The following is a 21,552-nucleotide window of genomic DNA, read 5'->3' as shown; positions in this document are numbered from 1 at the left end:
CTGCATTAAGCAAGGTTGTGGCCCAGACAAATTTTGTGTTTCTTTCACAGCTTTAATAGTAAATAAACACAAAATTATTGGGAAAAAGTGGCTTTTGTGTTGATATAGTTAGTTAGTTGTGTCTGAAACAGTTGGTAAATAGTGTATCTTGAGAAGTATGCAGTATTACATACTATGCATCTTTGAAGATTGAATTGATCTCATTTTTCCATCTCAGAACTGAATATGGTGATTTTTTTTGAATTTGAATCCAGTTTTGTGGGCATCTAAGTTAACTAGATCAGACGCTTCTGGAGAATTACCTGCACGCTTGTTCTCCCATGTACAGGTACCGCAGTGTCTGATCTGCTGATGGCTGTGGTTCAGGTCTTGGAGAAGACGGTGAATATCATCGCACATGCTCGTCAGCAGGAGGAGATGCTCTTCATCCCGCTGATCCAGAAGAAACAGGACGTGGTGATGAAACACTGTGGTTGTGACTGACTTCAAAACCCTGGAAGACGTGCTGGTGCAGGAAGTCATCAAACACGACATTGGAAAACAGGTGATCGCCTGGCATTATGATAAACTCTCTTTCAATGAAGTTCTCGTATCTTTTGAACCTCCCGGAATAGGTAGAAACTCACAATTGTGAGGGGGGAAAAAAAATCAGAATTGCATATTCAGAATCACAATACTGACTTTATTTCTCATAATGGTGAGTTTATATCCTGCAATTGACCCTTTGCAAAGACCCTTACTGTTGCTACGTCTGACAAGCCACGCCACATGTCATGTTCTCATGCAGTGAAATATAACTTGCATAAACTTTTATAAACTTTGTTTTTGGTCAAAAATTAGTTATTGATCATTTTGGGGCATTAATGATCTCCTTTTTTGGAAAGCTCAAAGTAAGTTACGGTGCTCTGCATTTGTTCGTCAATACTGTGCCAGCCTGGAGTTATACGGTATTCTGCAGTAGCCCCTCACTGCAGAACAAAGATCCAGGGGGCGGGGTTGGATCCACATCCAGGGGGTGGAGATGGGTAGGTTTAGGGATCAGGGGGTGGAGATGGGTAGGTTTAGGGATCAGGGGGTGGAGACAGGTAGGTTTAGGTAAATGTAAGGTGGGAGGAGTTGGATCTAGATCCAACCACACCACCCTGGATCTTGTGTTCTGCAGTGAGGACCATCTCGTATTCTGCCTTTGTTTTACTGTCCATTTAAAGTCTGCTGCATTTAAATTACGGAGTGACTTGTGTACTTTTATACATCTGTAGGCCCTTCATTAGACGAAACATATTACAAATATATTCGATCGCGATCTAACAAACTGCTCCATAAAACAAAGCACTGTAAGCAAGCAACGACTAGATAATTTGGCAACAATAATTAATCGTAAATAATCTTTAAAAAAAAAATCTTTTTATAATGCAGATTATTCACTCTGTGCCAGCTGTCAGTCTGGGGCTGCACACTTCTGTACGCGACGACTCAAATGCCGTGATAGCGTATCACACATAAAATCAATAACTGTTCGCAATTAAAACCTTTTCCTTCTTTTTCTTGTAACTCGATAAAATCCATTGCAATGAACGCCATCAAAGACGTTTAATTCACAATCATTCGGAGCATTATCCCAGCTGGTGTTCACATCAATCCACAAGTTGTTCTATAGGTTAAGCTATTTTTTAATTCAGTTCGATGTAAAACAATAGGCTAAGTATGTCTTGCATCCTTTAATGTTAGCGAACATTGCAAATAAATTGGTTGCAAAATGGTATCCACTCGTGTTTAACTTTTTGTCTGGTTTGGTTACAGTCAGAAAAAAAAAATTGAATCACATTAACTTTACTAGATGTTATAGCCTAGCCAGTGATCACTAGATTTTATGTTACTATAATGATTCTGTAAATGGTGATCAGCAGCACCCTATATAATGTGGAAGTTACTGCCTTTTTCCTTGGCATGGCATCTGTTTTTGCAGACAGTGCAGAGGCAGAGTTAATATGCAGAATTATGCAGAACTTTAAGGCTTAATATAATTTAAACGGATGAGTTATAAAAAAAAATTCACCCCCCTCACAGTTGTCATGAAGGGCAAAATTACCCATATAGACCAAAACCACTTTTTGTAGCAGGCAGTAAACATATTTTTTTTCTGCTGTAAAGTTGTCGTGACGGATCGCAGTAGCACCTCATCAAGCGGCACGTGAACGAATCATCTTTTCCTGTTTATTATAGCACAAAATAAACATGAACATTAGAAGATACCTTATGTCAACTGCAGAAAGATGTCAATACACCATTTTTCAAGTTCAGGTCAACCAACGTTAATCTACTCCCCTGTCTGGTTTGTTTGTCAGGCAAAATGACAAATTTATGTTTAAGATCGCCTGTCAATCCTGGTGTAGAGTCAATTCTGAGAAAAAAAGTATCAATTACCTTTTTATTTTTTTTTTATTCGAAACGGACTTCCATATAACATATAATATAACCATATAATCTGGCATTATTAGGAACTCTTTTTAAAGGAAGTTCTCATTTCTTTGGAGCCTGCTATACCAGGTGTCAAACTTTTCATGCTTTTCTTTTAGTTTTTTAGTTTGTTTTTTTCCCCACATTTTGCACCTTGAAGTGTTCACTCAGAAGAAATCATTGTAGAGGAACTCAAGAACTCCAAAACTCGCCCCATGGGACTCGAAGTTTCCATGGCTTTATATCTGTGGTCAAACCATAAATATTACTTACAGAATGTCTATATGATGGGAAATGTGGTGATGTGAACCTGATCTGCCTTTCAGGATGAACTAGTACTAGTTTAAGCTGTAAATACAACTTGCTGTCTCAGAATAAGCATCTTTTAACATTACAGTGTGCGAAAGTGGTCTATATGTAAATACTTAAAATAGTATGTAGTGTATCCTGTCACAGTTCTGATTCATTTTGAAAGGAAAGGAAAGAGTGAATAATTAAGCTTTTCAGATATCATCAGTTTCAGTTTAACTTCAATTTCAAACCAAGATGTTCAATAGGGGTGAACTGGTTTTCAAGCAAAGGGTCCACTTGTATGTAATGAATTTCAGAGAAGTCATGAAATTCTGACCTTAGAGCTGAAGGGAAAATGCAATCCGGCAGGTAACTGAGCTTAATGCATAATTGGAAATGTATTCATTCAAAAAGGATGTAAATTAAAAAAAAACTTGTCACTTTCTACAAAGCATATTGCTTAGGGAAGGGCAAATGATGAGCCTATTTGTGGTTTAATTTGCAACAAAGTGAAACAGTTTCATCTGAACAAAGAAGAGTTGGGGAACAAGTTATTTTCGATTTTGCAAAACAACTGATACACCCAACTCACATGTAGCATAACAAGCGTTTGGTTATTTTAAAAGCATTATAATCTGTAATAATTAATTTTAAGCAACCAAACAACTGCACCAAGGATCGTTAACTGACGTGTTTTTTTTTTTTTTTTAATGGTGAAATAATATTCAAGAACCTTTCTTTCCCGTGTCTTTAATATTCAAGTAACAAGCCCTCGCTATTGGATGCATATCCGGAACGTCAGCACGTTACTTTTCATAAGCCACGCCTTCGCCAGGAGAAACCGAGCTAGCAACGTCAGCACCTAATTAATATTCATGAGGTAAGCCCTAAAGTTGCTTTGCGAGCAGGTGAACGCTGGATTCTCGCCACCAAGCGACAAAAATGCCTTGACAAGGCATCAAATAAGGGAGAACGTATCTGTTTATACTGTCAGAAAAGCCAGTAGACAAAACACGGTTCAGTAAACAAACGTTCATTGGAAATGGAACAAAATCAACTTCTTCATCGAAACGCGTCTGTTTCAAAGTAATCGACTCACCTGAAACTACAGGTAAATACACAATGACTGTTTTCATATAACATACCTACGCCTTTTTACTGTTAATATACAGTTAGTCGCACCGCATTTGCTTGATCTGAACTTTTCTTCTCCATTTCCTGCATTTCTTGAATATAAGACGGCTTTTGTAGCCCATCTTCCTGTTTTAGTCGCATAGGTTCTCATAAGAAACAGAACAAAGTGGGGTTTAGAAAGAGCTAAAAGACTTTGCCGAATAAATATACGGTTTATCTTTCATTAAATGACATCTGAGTAAAGGAAGCGCTGATAACGTTACTTCCGTAAAAGTAGGACAGTTTTAGACAGGCGCGCGCCATAAACCTTCATTACGTCATTCAGCAATAAACATTCCCTGCGTGCTCACTATCCACATATCTGCCCTAAATAGTATTGAAAATTACCAATATCACATAGAATTTAGGATGCACAGTATGCACTTTGGGACATGTTTGTAAAGTAGTACTTGCTTACTACATTGTGGATACTGCACGGCTAACTTTTTGTATATAGGCTATTGTGACCTTGGACCACAAAAGCAGTCATAAGTAGCACGGGTCGGCCTATATTTGTAGCAATAGCCAACAATACATTGTATGGGTCAAAATTATCGATTTTTCTTTTATGAAAAATCATTAGGATATTAAGTAAAGATCATGTTCCATAAATATATTTTGTAAATTTCCTACCGTAAATAGAAAACTTAATTTTTGATTAGTAATATGCATTGCTAAGAACTTCATTTGGACAACTTTAAAGGCGATTTTCTCAATATTTAGATCTTTTTGCACCCCCAGATTCCAGATTTTCAAATAGTTGTATTTCAGCCAAATATTGTCTGATCCTAACAAACCATACATCAATGGAAAGCTTATTTATTTCATTTAAAAAAAATTGACCCTAACTGGTTTTGTGGTCCATGGCCACATACATGCATACATTAAAAAAAATAAAAAAATAAAAATACACACACATATACACACATATATATATATATATATAAGTGCTGTCAATCGATTAAAAAATGTAATCACGTTAATCACAGTCACAGGCTATCGCAATTAATTATTCGCATATTTAAAATACTAGGATTTACCTGTAAATGTGTTGAAAAAGAAATGCATGACAAACTAGTTTAAGGAAACAGAACCTTTCACACTTCCGCCAGGTATGAGACATAATCCTTTTATTCTTTTATCATTATTCTCTTGTTTTTATTCAGCCATTATCAGCCTTTATCAGCCTTTATACTGGCAATAAAACGTTTACCAAGCCACATCGCTTCAATTCCAGTATACATTTACACAACTATTATCAAAAGTATTTTTAAATAAATACAAAAAAAACATTTTCTTGCGACCTTATGAAGTATTATGACAAAATGCATTATGAAGAAGAATTGGACCTGTTCTGCAGCTGCATTAGAGCTAATATTAGCATCATGCTTCATAAGACAATTTATGAGATTAATACACTTTTACTCAGAACTCACTTCAAACCACCATCAAGTGTTTGTAATAACTTCCTCTTGCGATCACATGTGGAATTTGGTCGTTTACTGTTGTTAAAATATGCTATTTATAGCCTTTTATATCGCTGCACAAATTAGCATTTCAGATGTACACATTCAATCTCAAGAAAATCACATACAAATATCCTATCATAATAGTGTGTTTATTGTCTTATATAATCTATAGTGGCTGTTGTCATGTTTATTTCTGCTGTGTAAAAGCCTTAACATGTGCTCTGCTGAAACTCACGTTGTTTGATGTTACAACCGCCTCTCCGTTCTTAAGTTGCCAGGGATACATTTCAAGTATAATACTTATTTTAATTTAGTATAATTCAAGTATAATTTAAATTTGTATTTGTCTATATACACTTTGAGCGGCCGCGGTACATTAAAAAAGTAGCCCAAAAAACTGCAGTCCATGGCTCTGTAATTTTTTCCCGTAACTGTATTTTCAAAATAGCCCACTTGTGCCGTTACCCTGGCAACACTGTGCTGTACCCTCATCACACAATGATAGATAACCTTCCGCGCTGCGATGACGGGAAGAAGTTGGGGTCAAACCTTATCAAACGATTAATCTGCGTTAAAAAAATATTAACGCGTTCATTTTTTTGATTAATCGCATGCGTTAACGTTGACACCCCTAATACAGTGAGGAAAATAAGTATTTGAACACCCTGCTATTTTGCAAGTTCTCCCACTTAGAAATCATGGAGGGGTCTGAAATTGTCATCGTAGGTGCATGTCCACTGTGAGAGACATAATCTAAAAAAAATCACAATGTATGATTTTTTAACTATTTATTTGTATGATACAGCTGCAAATAAGTATTTGAACACCTGTCTATCAGCTAGAATTCTGACCCTCAAAGACCTGTTAGTCTGCCTTTAAAATGTCCACCTCCACTCCATTTATTATCCTAAATTAGATGCACCTGTTTGAGGTCGTTAGCTGCATAAAGACACCTGTCCACCCCATACAATCAGTAAGAATCCAACTACTAACATGGCCAAGACCAAAGAGCTGTCCAAAGACACTAGAGACAAAATTGTACACCTCCACAAGGCTGGAAAGGGCTACGGGAAATTGCCAAGCAGCTTGGTGAAAAAAGGTCCACTGTTGGAGCAATCATTAGAAAATGGAAGAAGCTAAACATGACTGTCAATCTCCCTCGGACTGGGGCTCCATGCGAGATCTCACCTCGTGGGGTCTCAATGATCCTAAGAAAGGTGAGAAATCAGCCCAGAACTACACGGAGGAGCTGGCCAATGACCTGAAAAGAGCTGGGACCACCGTTTCCAAGGTTACTGTTGGTAATACACTAAGGCGTCATGGTTTGAAATCATGCATGGCACGGAAGGTTCCCCTGCTTAAACCAGCACATGTCCAGGCCCGACTTAAGTTTGCCAATGACCATTTGGATGATCCAGAGGAGTCATGGGAGAAAGTCATGTGGTCAGATGAGACCAAAATAGAACTTTTGGTCATAATTCCACTAAACGTGTTTGGAGGAAGAAGAATGATGAGTACCATCCCAAGAACACCATCCCTACTGTGAAGCATGGGGTGGTAGCATCATGCTTTGGGGTGTTTTTCTGCACATGGGACAGGGCGACTGCACTGTATTAAGGAGAGGATGACCGGGGCCATGTATTGCGAGATTTTGGGGAACAACCTCCTTCCCTCAGTTAGAGCATTGAAGATGGGTCGAGGCTGGGTCTTCCAACATGACAATGACCCGAAGCACACAGCCAGGATAACCAAGGAGTGGCTCTGTAAGAAGCATATCAAGGTTCTGGCGTGGCCTAGCCAGTCTCCAGACCTAAACCCAATAGAGAATCTTTGGAGGAGCTCAAACTCCGTGTTTCTCAGCGACAGGCCAGAAACCTGACTGATCTAGAGAAGATCTGTGTGGAGGAGTGGGCCAAAATCCCTCCTGCAGTGTGTGCAAACCTGGTGAAAAACTACAGGAAACGTTTGACCTCTGTAATTGCAAACAAAGGCTACTGTACCACATATTAACATTGATTTTCTCAGGTGTTCAAATACTTATTTGCAGCTGTATCATACAAATAAATAGTTAAAAAATCATACATTGTGATTTCTGGATTTTTTTTTTTAGATTATGTCTCTCACAGTGGACATGCACCTACGATGACAATTTCAGACCCCTCCATGATTTCTAAGTGGGAGAACTTGCAAAATAGCAGGGTGTTCAAATACTTATTTTCCTCACTGTATATATAGTATGTACAGTGCACAGCATAAATGAGTACACCCCCTCTAAAACATAACAAATTCAGCAATTACTCTTTACTTGGACGACATGTTCAGGTTCTTTGGAGATATAATATTCCAACAAGCCTGCTTGATCAATTACCAAAGAAGAATGTCAAAATTATTCAGCAAAATAAGATTTTCTTATCAAAGTGATAAAATGTTGTGTTGCAAAAAGGAGTACACCCTCCTGAAAATTACTAAATAAAACTTAAAAAATTTTTTTTTTAAGTGTATAGGTTTAAGGCTATTTTTGATCAACAGGTAAGTATATTGAACCAAAACTTTTAAAGCCAAGTAATTTCCTGACAATTAAAAGTGTTATATAGCCCACTGAATCATAATCCGACTTAATGCTGGCAGCAGTGGAACCACTTGGGAGAGAACTGCCAGGTGACTTATTTCTTAGCATAAAAGAGGACAGTGGTACAAGAGGAATACCAAATTATTGTTTTAAGTGTGAAAATATAGCAGAAGTAGCATCGACATTCAAAATCAATGGACTTGTGACAAGGCTCCTGAAATAATCAGGTCTTCACTTTAAGTTTTCATTTAGTGATGAGTGAATTTTTGCTAGAAAAAGAGCAGGAGAAATAACATGCGAGTGTCTCAGAGCCGGCAAAAGCTATGAAAAGAGTGACACTTTATCTCACAGAGTATGACGCAGCCTGCAGAAGTGCCATGCATGGTTGTTGTCACCACTAGAATTACCTGCTGTAGCCAAAGCAAAATAAACTCATTTAACCTCTTCCAAGGCCCATGTTTACAAAATGGAGACTTCTGGGTATCCATACTCTGGTCTCAAGAGACCAAATCAATCATTTCATAGCCAAAAGCATGTTCTGGTGATGCTAGAGGAGGAGTACAGTGAGAAGTGCTTGGTACCCACAGTGACGTTTAGTGGTAGTAAAGCTTTTATATAGGGATGAATGAGTGCTGAAGGTGTGAGGGAGTTGTGCTTTATCAGCGCTGTCATGAACTCGCACACTACTGTGTGATGGAATACAAAAATGCTACCTTCCCTCATTCCCTGCATTGTTGGGCATTTTTTCAGCATGACAATGAAGATATTCATTCTCCTAAGGTAAAAATCCTTCAGTGGACATGTATTTCACTCAATCTTAGCGCTCTTGAGCAGCTGTGGGGGATTCTGTAGAGACGATCTGAGCAAAACGCCCCATTAAAGACCAGAGCATTGAAGGAGGTCGTCCTCCAGGAGTTAAACAGGACAGATGTGAAAATTTGTAATGAACTTTTACACTCAGTGCTAAGAAGGGTCAGAGCAGTATACTTAAAGTTCTGGAGGACATACTAAATACTAGAATATTATACATTCCCTGAATTAAATCTTGGGTGTACTCATTTCTGCAATCCTTCATTTAAACAAAATTGGCTAATTTACTTATCTAACAGAAAATATTGGCATATATTTTGTTGTTTTTATTAAGTATTTGTTTAATACATTCAGAGGGGGTGTACTCATTTATGCTGTGCACTGTGTGTGTGTGTGTGTGTTTGAGAATTGTGAAACACTAACCCGTATGCACCAATAAACCTTACATATAGCAATATGCTACATATTGTCACATGACTCTGTCACATTATCATTTTGGAAATAAATAATTATTTTGCCAGCAGTAGTAGGTCATCTTGGTATTCCAAACATACATAACATTTGTATACTGTGGATAGTATACTTGTACTGTAGTAATAGTAAGAATATAATTTAGTATGCTATACTTGACATGCAAAACAGTGTTAATATGAGTTTTTAATGGCATAATTTTGCTGTGACGTTTCTAATATTATGTTTTATGATTGGTTCAAATGTTCTAAAATTGTTAAATCTCTAAAGATCAGTTTTTGGTTTTTTTTGTTTGTTTGTTTTTTCAGGTTTTATTATTTTTTTTTTAAGTCTTTCAAAATTGACCCTTATGTACATATGTTCCTGGTCATACTGTATGCAGTTTTTAACATTTATATATTATCTTTAACTCAAACTTTAGAAATATCAAGCACCCCAGCAAAGATGGCTGACGACCGTGTAGCCATCTTAACCGACGATGAAGAGGAACTGAAGAGGAGACACCTTGAGCGTTTTGACCGCCTGTCACTTGAGATTCAATCAGAACAACCTATAGACAATGTACCTAACGATACAGCACCAACTGTAACTGTATCCTCTCAACATGACATGAACTGCTGCGAACGATTGTTGCTACGGATCAACCCCTACCTTCTTGTGTCGAAAGTGTTTTATTTGTTCTTCTATGCTGCATATGGTTCCCTCCATCCCCTTCTTGCTCTGTACTACAAGCAGCTGGGGATGAATCCCACCCAAAGTGGTCTCCTAGTGGGAATCCGTTATTTCATTGAGTTTTGTAGCGCCCCTTTTTGGGGCATTGTCGCAGATCGTTTCAGGAAAGGTAAAGCAGTCTTATTGTTCTCAATGTTATGCTGGCTCCTCTTCAACTCTGGGATTGGAATTGTGCAACCAGCAGACATGACGTGTAAAGCAGAGAACCTCCCGACAACCACAGCCATGATACCGACTGTCCACACTACCACATCTAACGAGACATTCTACCTCAACGCCAGTTCCATCCCGACAACAAACCAGATGAGACGCCGCAGGGATCTAATTGGACACTACCCTTGGCGAACAATCCTTTCCTCCATTCAGTCTTCAGGCTACAGCTCTGAACACCGATTCAAACGGGATTCCAACTTAAGTTTCACTGTGGCACCTGATGAATTAGCTAATGCGACACAATCTGACCAAAACACCACAAGGCCCGAGCTAAGCACATCCATCTCAGCATCCACCCCCAATGCCACGTCCGGCAGCACTACTCAAAGTACTACAACCAAACCAAACCAAACACCTGAATATAACATGGACCAAGTTCACGCTATTTTCCTGCTGATTCTGCTCGTCATCATCATTGGCGAGTTTTTCAGTGCTCCAGCCATTACTATCGTGGATACGGTACGTAACCTTTTTTTCCTCAAAATATCCTCAATATCAAGGCAGATCAGTTAGTAGAGTCTGTCTTATAGGCCATGAGTCCTAAAACTGCAATTTTTGGTTCCTAGAAAGAAAGATTTGAATAAGCAGGACTTCGTAAGGGATATTAGACAATACTTCCATTGTATTTAAATGCTAGACACAAGAACAAACTACAATCCCATTTCCACCATCAAGATCCTAGTGTTGGTGCTTGAGCCACTTCCCAATCTGGAACCACTCCGTGTTTCCACCGCAGAAAAATTGTCCCCATGCTGGACCCTAAAACCGTTCTAATGTCAGTGGACATGGGAGTATAATTATGTAGTATAATATTTAGATGAATTGGTAGCACATCTATGTTCCCATAGTCCTATGTTCCCGGGTTTGGGTAACATGGGAATGTAAAGTCAACTCTGGGAAGATTGTAGCATTTCATAAATGCCATATAAATCTAGGGAATATAGGAACCTGGGAACGTAGGAATGACTGTTACATTATTGTTCAAATCAAAGGAAACTCCATCATGAGAGATGTTCTAATGGTGTGTGCACACCAAAAGCAAATTTATTTATTTGCACAAGTAGATTACATACCAAGTCAATGCAAAGACACGATTTTATGCGGGGTGACCCGAATGACGCAAATTGGGAGACACGATTGATGCATCTCAATCGCATCTTCCGTGCAAGTTGAAAATTTTCTGAGTGGGAAATTCACATGATGCGTTGTAGGGGTGTGACAAGACGCTTACTCCACGAGACGAGACGAGACACGAGATTGGGTTCACGAGAACGAGACGAGACGAGATTTTTACACTATTTTTAAGAAATCCTCAATGATGAAATATATGAATGGAAAATAGTATTTTATTCAAATGAAAATCACAAAATGCAAAACAATTTACGTGCATTTTGAAACCAACTTGTAATTAATGTTATTTTACTTGTATTTTAATGAATTCTATGCAGTAAAGAACATGCAAACACTGCAAAATGTTTTGCTATAAACTCTACCGACTGGCTTCTCCCCTTTATGATTTCACATGACGGTGGAAGAGATGCAAAGGCATTTAGAGTTGTTTGCCCTTTTAATTTTTTCGTCACAGGTGCGGCTGGTTTTAGTAGAGAGCTGTGGTAGTTCTGTATGTGTCTTTGCATAGTGCTCGTGTTAGCCGCGGTGTACGGCATTGTTTTCTTACAATGTTTACATATTGTGTTCGTCTTATCTGTCACTCTTTCGCCGTTTCTTATTTCCACTGGAAAACCAAAATGTTGCCACACAAATGATTTAAAAGTGGCAGGGGGATCTTCAATACTAATTTCACCCTCAAGCTCCATCATGCTGACATCACAATTTACGAGACAACTTTTCACCTCGACGAGAAATCTCGTCACGTTTTAATCTCGCGAGATCTCGTAACACGAGATCTCGTCACACCCCTAATGCGTTGTCATGCAAGCCAATCAGTGAAGAGCTTATTGACATGTCCAGTTTGGAATGTCCGGTTAAATCAGAAAATGGAGGAGAGATTGTGTTTTTATTCGTGCAAGTGAAGCAAAAAACATCCCAACGCATTCGCATTGTGAATATTAGCTTCACTTTTGGTGCGCACACACCATTAGATCTTCCGGCACCAGTTCCAGTACTGTTTCAGTAGAAAAGTGGTATTTGTTGAGTCTAAAATAGGTTTATTTGGATTGTTTTAGGTGACACTGCAGTACCTGGGTCCGCATCGTGACCGCTACGGTCTCCAGCGAATGTGGGGATCTCTAGGATGGGGTATTGCCATGCTCTGCGTTGGCATCTGGATCGACCACACTAGCACTGACCTTGTCATCGGCAGCATGGAATGCACCAAGGAAAATTACAAGAACTACCAAGTTGCCTTCATCGTGTTCGGCGTATTAATGGGAATCGCTTTGATTGTTGCTACTCAGTTTAAGTTTGATGTTCAGCTCCAAGACAGGAGTGAAGGAACTGAGATTGGCAACCAGCAGCAAAACACCCAACCTAGAGGTTCCCCTGGAAGGGCGAACTCCGAAACCCCAACAATCGTCCAAGTTGAGGAGTTCCACTTCTGGGACTTGATGCGACTGCTGTGCGGTGTACAGTACAGCACCGTGTTGTTTGTGGCCTGGTTCATGGGCTTCGGCTATGGTTTTGTTTTCACTTTCCTTTACTGGCATTTACAGGACCTGACAGGAACCACAACACTGTTTGGTGTTTGTTCTGTCCTGAGTCACGTGTCGGAGCTTGCTGCCTATTTCACCAGCCATAAATTCATCGAACTGGTGGGACACATCAGGTGAGGTTCTTGTGATTCCTTGTTGGCTTAAGCCCAAAGTACTTCACTTTTGTACGCGTATGTGCGTGTAGCCTTTCAAAGTATACTCCATTTGATGTTGTGTGTCGACACGTGCGCTCTAGAAAACTTCATCCATGTCCAGTGTCTGCTCTATTTTTCCCCGTAAGTTATGACTGATTACATTTTTTGAACCAAAGCTCAGCTATTGTCAATGTGAGGCTCTGTTGTTGTCTCCGCTATTTTATTGTTGTTCCTCCATCCATAGACTGTAAAAAAACATGGACGTAGTGTCCGTGACATCACCTGTACGTTTCTGAAGAGCATTTTGGAAGCCCAAAGTAGGCGGAGTCGGCTGCCCCCATCTTGGCAAGCGCGTCACTCCCGTATAATCGAAAATGGGCAAAGAGGTAGGATGTGGGTGGAGCTGGTTGCTGAAACCATGCCCCCCTAGCTCACCAGTGGTGACAGCAGCGGCAATCCGCCTGTCATTCAACTGGCCACGCTCTTAATTATGCAGAACTTTAAAGGAACACTCCACTTTTTTTGGAAATAGGCTCGTTCAACAACTCCCCCAGAGTTAATAAGTTGAGTTTTACCGTTTTGGAATCCATTCAGCCGATCTCTGGGTCTGGTAGCACATTTAGCATAGCTTAGCATAGATCATTGAATCCGATTAGACCAGTAGCATCGTGTTCAAAAATGACCAAAGAGTTTCGATATTTGTCCTATTTAAAACTTGACTCTTCTGTAGTTATATCGTGTAGGAAGACCGGTAGGAAAATGAAAAGTTGCGATTTTCTAGGCCGATTTGGCTGAACTATACTCTCATTCGGCGTAATAATCAAGGAACTTTGCTGCCGTACCATGGCGCGGCAGGCGCAGTGATACGCAGCGCCTGAAAGTAGTCCCCAGCTGGGTAACTGGTTATAATATAGCTGGGGACTACTTTCAGGCGCTGCGTAATATCACTGCACCTGCTGTGGCCATGGTACGGCAGCAAAGTTCCTTGATGGCTATTATTACGCCGGAATGAGAGTATAGTTCCTAATCATATCAGCCTAGAAAATTGCAACTTTTCATTTTCCGCCGGTCTTAGTACACGATATAACTACAGAAGAGTCAAGTTTTACATAGGACAAATATCGAAACTCTTTGGTCATTTTTGAACGCGATGCTACTGGTCTAATCGGATTCAACGATCTATGCTAAAAGTGCTATCGCCAGACCCAGAGATCGGCTGAATGGATTCCAAAACGGTAAAACTCAACTTATTAACTCTGGGGGAGTTGGAGAATGAGCCTATTTCCAAAAAAAGTGGAGTGTTCCTTTAAGGCTCAATATAATTTAAACGGATTAGTTATAAAAATTCACCCCCCTCACAGTTGTCATGAAGGGCAAAATTAGCTATATAGACCAAAATAATTGTTTGAACTAGGCTGTAAACATGTTTTTTTTTCTGCTGTAAAGTTGAGCATTTTAACATGGGGAGTCTATGGGATTGACTCCCTTTTGCAGCCAGCCTCTAGCGGCCAGTTGACGAATTACAGTTTAAGTCACTTCCGTGTTGGTTTCACGAGAGAGACCCGAAGGTTGCCGCTTGGTTCCATCTCTTTAGTTTCGTTTTCTACTGTGAAACAATGGCCCAAGCCAGTGTTGCCACCTTGTGGAACATCTGATTACTGCTAAACAAATTCAATGCGCACGTGCGACATGCACGTATAAAGTATGAACGGTTACAAAAATCAAGTGGTGTGTGTGCTATTCTGATGACGGAATTCGTGTTACGCGCACTGTACGCTGACCCTCACTTGTGCGTAAAAAGTGAAGTATACTTTGGGCTTTAGGGGAATTAGAATAGTCTGGTTCAGGTCTAAATATTGATCTGAATCTTGGTCCGGTTTAATTCTGAGTCTTATGTCCGGTCCATTTCCGTTCAGCTTTAATTTGGTTTAGTTCAGTTCTTCAATTGACTTAAAATATTACTTAATGTAATACAACATTATATAAACTACAATGGTCTACCAGTTGTTGTCTATAACCATTCATTGGCTGTGATTCAGGTATAGTATAGTAATAGTGATTCTATTAAGGTGACTACCTAAACATTATTTTAAAGAGTTAAAAGATGGCATAAAAGTCAAGTTGCCTTAGAAGATTCTTCATTTTGAACAATATTTAAGGTAGCATTAAAGTAAAGTAATAACAGAATAAAAAGTAATTATAAAGTAATCCCAGAGATGTTTTTATATGTTTTTTAGGGTATTCGGTATGGTTGCTAGGTGGTTGCTTACTGGCCCAAATGAAAAGAGCCCACACTCATGTAGATGACCCATATTTTTGTTGCTGTAGTTATTGTTGGTGTATCAGTCTGCTTGCTTAGCCACATGCTAACACCAAATTCTATTGAAATCAACTGTCAGTGTTTGAAATTACTCTTCACTTTAAGGCCAGACCTGTCCAGGTAACCCAAACCATCTCACTGCACCATGTGACTTCAGCTCATCTGGTCCTGACCTTGAATCAGTGAGTCTTTGTGCGTGGCGCTGTCATGCGACTCTGTAGGTCTGCACTGGGATCAGTGAGGCATTGTTTGGTTGAAAGGCCTGGTTCAAAAGCACAAAGGCTTTTTCTGTCAGCAGTGGCACAAGTCCAGAATGCAGTGCACAGCTACAGTGTCCACTGCGTGGCTCCTTTTACAGAGAGAATAACATTAATGCGCTTTGGTGTTCGAGTTTTTGTTTTTTTTTAATTCGAGAGAGAACCATTTGTCTGAATGACTGACACAGCAGTATGAATTCATAAGTCATCCCTCTTTGACCGGTTTACAACTTCTTGTAAGAGGCAGTTAAACATTTAAGGCACTTCCTGTTCGACATGTCCTGTTTTATAGACTCATATTTAAAAGATGGCCTGAATAAGCTGTAATGATCTTTGAGATATGGCTATGTGGTTAAATCTCATCTTGATTACTTGTTTTTCAGCACAGAGGAAGTTTATAATGAGTCATCATGAAACGCACAGAGCACTTCAGAAAATACTTTTTTTTTTTTTCTTCTTCTTTTTTTTTTATGTCCAAATTGTTGTCCAATATTTCCAAAAACCTGTCTGGCTTATTAAAATATAAGGATGAAAAGTAATTTTATTTAGCATTTGCATAAAAAAATTAAACTTAGTTGGAACCATTAAACATTAAATTAGGACTATACGTTTGTTTTGTTTTTTTGTTTTTTGCATTGCTGCTAGAAAAATGCTATTAATGTGTTTATTTATGTTTGTTTATTAATACTTATTAATTAATACTTTTCAAATTAACAATGAATTAAAAAAGATTCTTTAATATGAATTTTCTTTAATATATCAGTTTTTTTTCTTTACATTTTAAGGGGGTGAAACATGAGCCTGAGATGTTTTATGAGATTCCTGCATGTATTTTTAATAACTGTGTCTTGTGCTTCTTCTGTCAGAGTTTTGTACATTGGCCTGGCCTGCAACACAGCACGCTACCTGTATATCTCATATCTGAAGAATGCCTGGACTGTGCTGCCAGTGGAAGTGCTGCAAGGTATGAATGGCCAGTCATCAAGTTCTCAATCCTAGGAAAAAGCATCAACGATCATTAAAATCTCTAAATATGATCTGTTGTGAACACATTATGTTTTAAACACCAGTTTTAGTCATAGAAGGAAAGATATGTGTGCTGAACAAAGAAAGGCCAGGGTTCATTTCAGGTTTGACATTTTCAGTTTCACCGCCCTTTCCTGTGGCAAAACAATCAAGAAGAAAACAAGCATGTAGATGCGGTACAGAGAGAATACCATCCACTCATAGGAATGAAGACCTGGAGCAAGTCTGGTTGCATTCAATACAGACGTTTTCATCTGTTCAATGAAACGTCCATACTGTTACAGACTTGTTAGCTCTATATATATATATATCCAGTGTTTCCCCTACCATTATTTTAGGGGGACGGCCTGCCCCCCTTGAAGGTCAAGTTAATTTTAATTTAATTTTCTCTATAGCGCCAGACCACAAAAGAAGTCATTCAATGTTACCTTCCCTATAGAGCAGGTCTATACCTTGTTCTTTTATTAAACAAACTAAATAGCCTTATGTTATTTATCTTATTTACACGACGGCGTGTCATTTCTGTCTCTACGTTACATGGTCGCGCTCTCTGTGTCGCGCGCACAGCGGAGTTCCGCCCGGTTCAAACACACACAAGTGAGCACACTCCCACTCCTATTTGTAAATATTAAGCCGCAAAACGACTATTTAAATATGACTTCTGCGTGTCTCTGTGTTAATGTATGGCGCAGACGCGCGGGTTTGTTCACTACTTAACGTTATACAGAAGCCCACGTGACGCTTGCCGCCTCACTAAATGAGGACATAAATAAATACATGAACAATATCTCCAGAACTGCTCTGAGAGTCACTTAATGAGCAGTTGACCGTTTCATTTGAGGAAAAACTATCCTCATATAGACCTTTTTCTGAACGCGGAAGTCTTCCCCGATTAGAACGGTGCTTTACATTTCCGGTTTCTAGTCACATTCACATATTTTCAGAGCCGATAATATAATGTGAAACCTATGAAAGTCATTTTTAAAAAATCATGTGGCGCCGTTGTTTCATCACTTTACAGTGTCGCAATGACCGTCTTTTTGCAGTAAAGGACCAGTCATAGTTCAATGAGTGGGAAGATGACATGAAGCGACGCGAGCTAGCTGCACTGAAAACAGATGAGTGCACATACAGCTCCCGATCGGGGCGAAGTTCACGTGATTTTGTACACAGAATGATAAGAGCAAACCTTATTTTAACATATATTATTATTTCACACTCAGTATTTTAACTTAAGCGCTGCAAGCCATATATACAGTGCCTGACAAGACGGATTTTCTGATACACAAAACAAGTACTTTAAAGGAATTCCTTAGTTTACTGCCGTTACTGTGGCAGCCACAGTTTTTTTTACCCCGTTTTAACGGATTTCTATGGAGACCGGAACACGAGAGCACCCAAACGGAAGTTAGAATCCATCATGGCGCCGCTCATCGTTTATTCAGGAAAAGGTATTCACGGCAACCCGTCAAAATAAAAGTTCGGTTTCACTTGAAGACATTGGGCAGAAATATATTACTGTTGTTCAGTAGAACATAATAGACTACTACTACTAAAACTATTAAAACATTATCTTTAAGGAATAATCATACAGTGTCTTCAATGTTATAATCAATATTAAATCTACTTTATTTTTAAAAAAAGCCGCCGCCCCCAAAGCCATAAACCTAGGGGAAACACTGAGATACATATACATACTTTGAAGTCTAAGTTGGTCACACTTTATATTAAGTGGTTTTAACTACTATGTACTTGCATACAATGTATTTATTGTGGTCATATTGTATTGCAAGACACTTTTGCTGCTATTGAGGTGTGATACGGGTAAGGTTAGGGACAGGTTTGGTAGTATGGGTAGGTTTAAGGGTGGGTTAAGGTGTAAGGGATGGGTCAACAGTGTAATTATAAATGTAATTACAGATGTAATTACATACATGTTTTTACATTGTACTTGTATTTTTAAAAATACCTGTATGTACATTGTACCAAATGATTCTGACGGCACCCATTTACTGCAGAGGATCTAATTAGTGAGCAAGTGATGTAAAGCTAAATTTCTCCAAATCTGTTCCAATGAAACAAACTCATCTACATCTTGGATGGCCTGAGGGTGTGCAAATTGTATTTTTTGGGTGAACTATTAATTTAATCCTCCTATTATGCTGTAAAATAAACACTGTGTATCTGTGCAGGCATAACACATGCATCCGTGTGGGCTGCGTGTATCTCATATCTGAGCGCAGCCGTACCTCCGGCTCTTCGGACGTCCGCTCAAGGCATCCTGCAGGGTCTCCACCTCGGGCTGGGCAGGGGCTGTGGGGCAGTGGTTGGCGGGGTATTTGTCAACTACTTTGGTATGAACCATTCCTGTTGTTTTTGTAACCACATGAAATTATGAATGCTAGTATGCGTATAAACAAGAGGTCGTCTTGTTTTTCAGGTGTTGCCGAAACATTCAGGGGAATAGGAATGACCTCGCTTGTTATTTTGCTGATCTTTTCATTAATAATGTGCATCACTGGCCAGAATGAGAAAAAAGGTAAGCATCTCTTATATAGTGCTTATTCTTTTAAAATAAGAGCTGAAATGGTTTTGTTCTTGCTGCTGTTTTTGTTTTGTGTTGTTTTTTGTGTGTGTGTGGTTTTTGGTTTTTGTTTTAGGATTTTGTTTAGTTTTTTGGGTTTGGTTTGTGGTGCCCTGGTTCATTTTTCTTCTTTGCCTTTTCTGTTTAGTTCAGTTCTGTTTGTTTTTATTATATGTTGGCCTTTTTGTTTAGTTCAGTTTTTTCATGTTGTTTTGCCTTTTTGTATTTTGTGTATTGAATTTAAGTAAATAAGTAGCTATATAATAGTGTAATTCTAACAAAATATAATTGAATATAAGTACATTTTCAAAAATTGGCCACACGTCACTTCGCTTCAAAAATAATAGCAAAAACTGCCATAAAAAAGTGTGCCCTTTTCAAATAGTGCGAAAAAAATGTGACTTTGTTTGTGAGCAAACCAACTAAAATGCCGTGTGTAGTAATTCCAGCTGTTTAGTGCAGCAGTTCATTTGGATGGTTTGTTCAAATGATTTTCTGATATGTTTTTGTTTTGTTGCGAAATGTTAGTTTGGCTTCGAAGCTTCAATAAACCGTTTTAGCCTACTAATGGATAGAGTATTTAAATTAAGCTTAAATGTACATTTTCAAGTATTTTCATTCTCAAATTTGTTCAATTTAATGTTTATTGTTTTTACCCCGCAGAGGACAAGATGCTAGCAGAGAACATTCCTATCCCATCCAGTCCTGTTCCCATAGCGACCATTGACCTGGTTCAGAACACATCAGATGCGGCCACACCTGCTCGACCCGAACCCAAACTTCCAGCTCGGAAAACACAGCACCAGGAGGAGCAGGAGGATCTGAACAAGCCCGCTTGGGTTCCCTCTGGTTCGCCGTGGGTTACAGTCGTTCTACTGTTTTACCAAATCAGAGACATGGTCGTCATTGCAAAGACCCCTGTTGAGGTCCAGTCCCTTCAGGTAGTGCAAAGGATCATGGGAAAATAAGAGGAGGATGGTGGAGAATAATATGAATATTGATCCAAGTATTGAGTATTTTCTTTCTCTTTTTCATGCAATCTGTAGCAGAAAGGTGAGAATGTGTAGATTTAGTTGAAAATTATGTAACTGTATATCTGGGTTTTTTGTTTTTTTTTTTGAAAAAATTTTGTTCATTTCTTTTTTTCACTCAGTAGGGGACAAACGTGACAAAATGACACAATATTATAAAATATTTTTAAGCACCAAAACTCTTTGAAACCAAATAAGAATTTTTGATTTTGGATGGTTGGTCATATGAGATTGTCAAATTTCATCATTATCATTCTGAACAATGAAAACAATCTTTTTATTGTCTCTGGGGTTAAAAATGGCTCACACATGCAAGTAAACCACATGAAAGAAAACCTTTTGGGTTGTTGTTGTTGTTGTTGTTGTTGTTTTTTACTGTTATTATCAGGCAAAAAGTTTAGTTACCTAAATTAGTCAGCAACTAAATAATGAACAGTAATTTCTCAGTACAATGAACAAATTAAGATATTTTGTACTCTGTGTGCCAGACTCTAAGATGCATTCTTGTTTATAAAATATTATGCATGTTTTTTTTTTTGCCCTATAAATTATTTTTGGTGACAAAAATTCTCTTATTTCTCTAACTAGGACACAGATGAGATTCCCCCAGAATCTCGAGAAGAAGACCAATCACCTCCCATCGTTGGCAATGGCGTGCGACAGGAAAGTGCTCTCAGTGGGCTCCAGTCCCAGGAGGACCCCAGGCCCCCAGGGGCCACCTCACAGCTGGAATTCCCAACACGGGACACACAGCCTGCATTACAATCAAACAGCTGATGGCACAAACTGACTCTGTAACCCGTGGGTATTTTCTCTTCACATAGTGATTTTGTTTTCGTTGAAGAGTTTTTACGAACTTTGTGGGAAAATACAATACAAGGAAGAAGAAAGTACTTTTCTGTATAAGTGGCCTTTGTAAGATTTTTAACTTATTTCCAGGTGTTTTGCACATCCAATAAATAAAGCCTGGCAGGTTTTAAACTGTAACGTGTTCCTGTTTTTACTTTCTTCGACCTGTAGAGGGCAGCAGTGCCTGGGCATTTTGCCCATTTGAGTTTTATGAGGCCTGAAATAATTGCAAATATCGTCCTTGTGAACACTTTGTGAATTTAAAAAAGTGAAACCTCATTAATTACACTTACTAATGTCAACGTCATTGCGTTGAATAACGGGGGCATTTGCTTTCACACTTTCACCTATGACTTTAGATGGTGTAAAGGGGAATTTCTCATGTTTTTATTTTTGCGTGTGTCACCGTCCCGAGCACCTTTCTCATCATTAAAGACACCAGCAGTAGATCATCATCTAGTCCACTTGACCTAGTCGATGATTAGCCAGCATTG

At 38.9% G+C, this 21,552-nt stretch overlaps 1 protein-coding gene across 2 annotated transcripts; it reads left to right on the top strand.

Annotated features, from left to right (window-relative positions):
- Nucleotides 1-334: 334 nt before the first annotated feature.
- mfsd6a (major facilitator superfamily domain containing 6a) lies at nt 335-21,196 on the top strand. 2 transcript variants are annotated; one of them, XM_058760520.1, is made up of 8 exons: nt 335-544; nt 9,662-10,644; nt 12,372-12,970; nt 16,435-16,532; nt 18,787-18,948; nt 19,035-19,133; nt 19,842-20,119; nt 20,798-21,196. In XM_058760520.1, the coding sequence occupies exons 2-8, from the start codon at nt 9,685-9,687 to the stop codon at nt 20,984-20,986; spliced, it is 2,385 nt and encodes a 794-aa protein (XP_058616503.1). In that variant the 5' UTR covers nt 335-544; nt 9,662-9,684; the 3' UTR covers nt 20,987-21,196. The 2 variants fall into 2 exon arrangements, with proteins under 2 accessions (XP_058616503.1, XP_058616502.1); XM_058760519.1 differs by lacking the exon at nt 335-544 and adding an exon at nt 3,596-3,859.
- Nucleotides 21,197-21,552: the final 356 nt, after the last annotated feature.

The sequence above is a fragment of the Onychostoma macrolepis genome, chromosome 22 (assembly GCF_012432095.1).
Source record: "Onychostoma macrolepis isolate SWU-2019 chromosome 22, ASM1243209v1, whole genome shotgun sequence".
In the NCBI taxonomy this organism is placed as follows: domain Eukaryota; kingdom Metazoa; phylum Chordata; class Actinopteri; order Cypriniformes; family Cyprinidae; genus Onychostoma; species Onychostoma macrolepis.
This window is presented reverse-complemented; position numbering and strand designations above follow the sequence as displayed.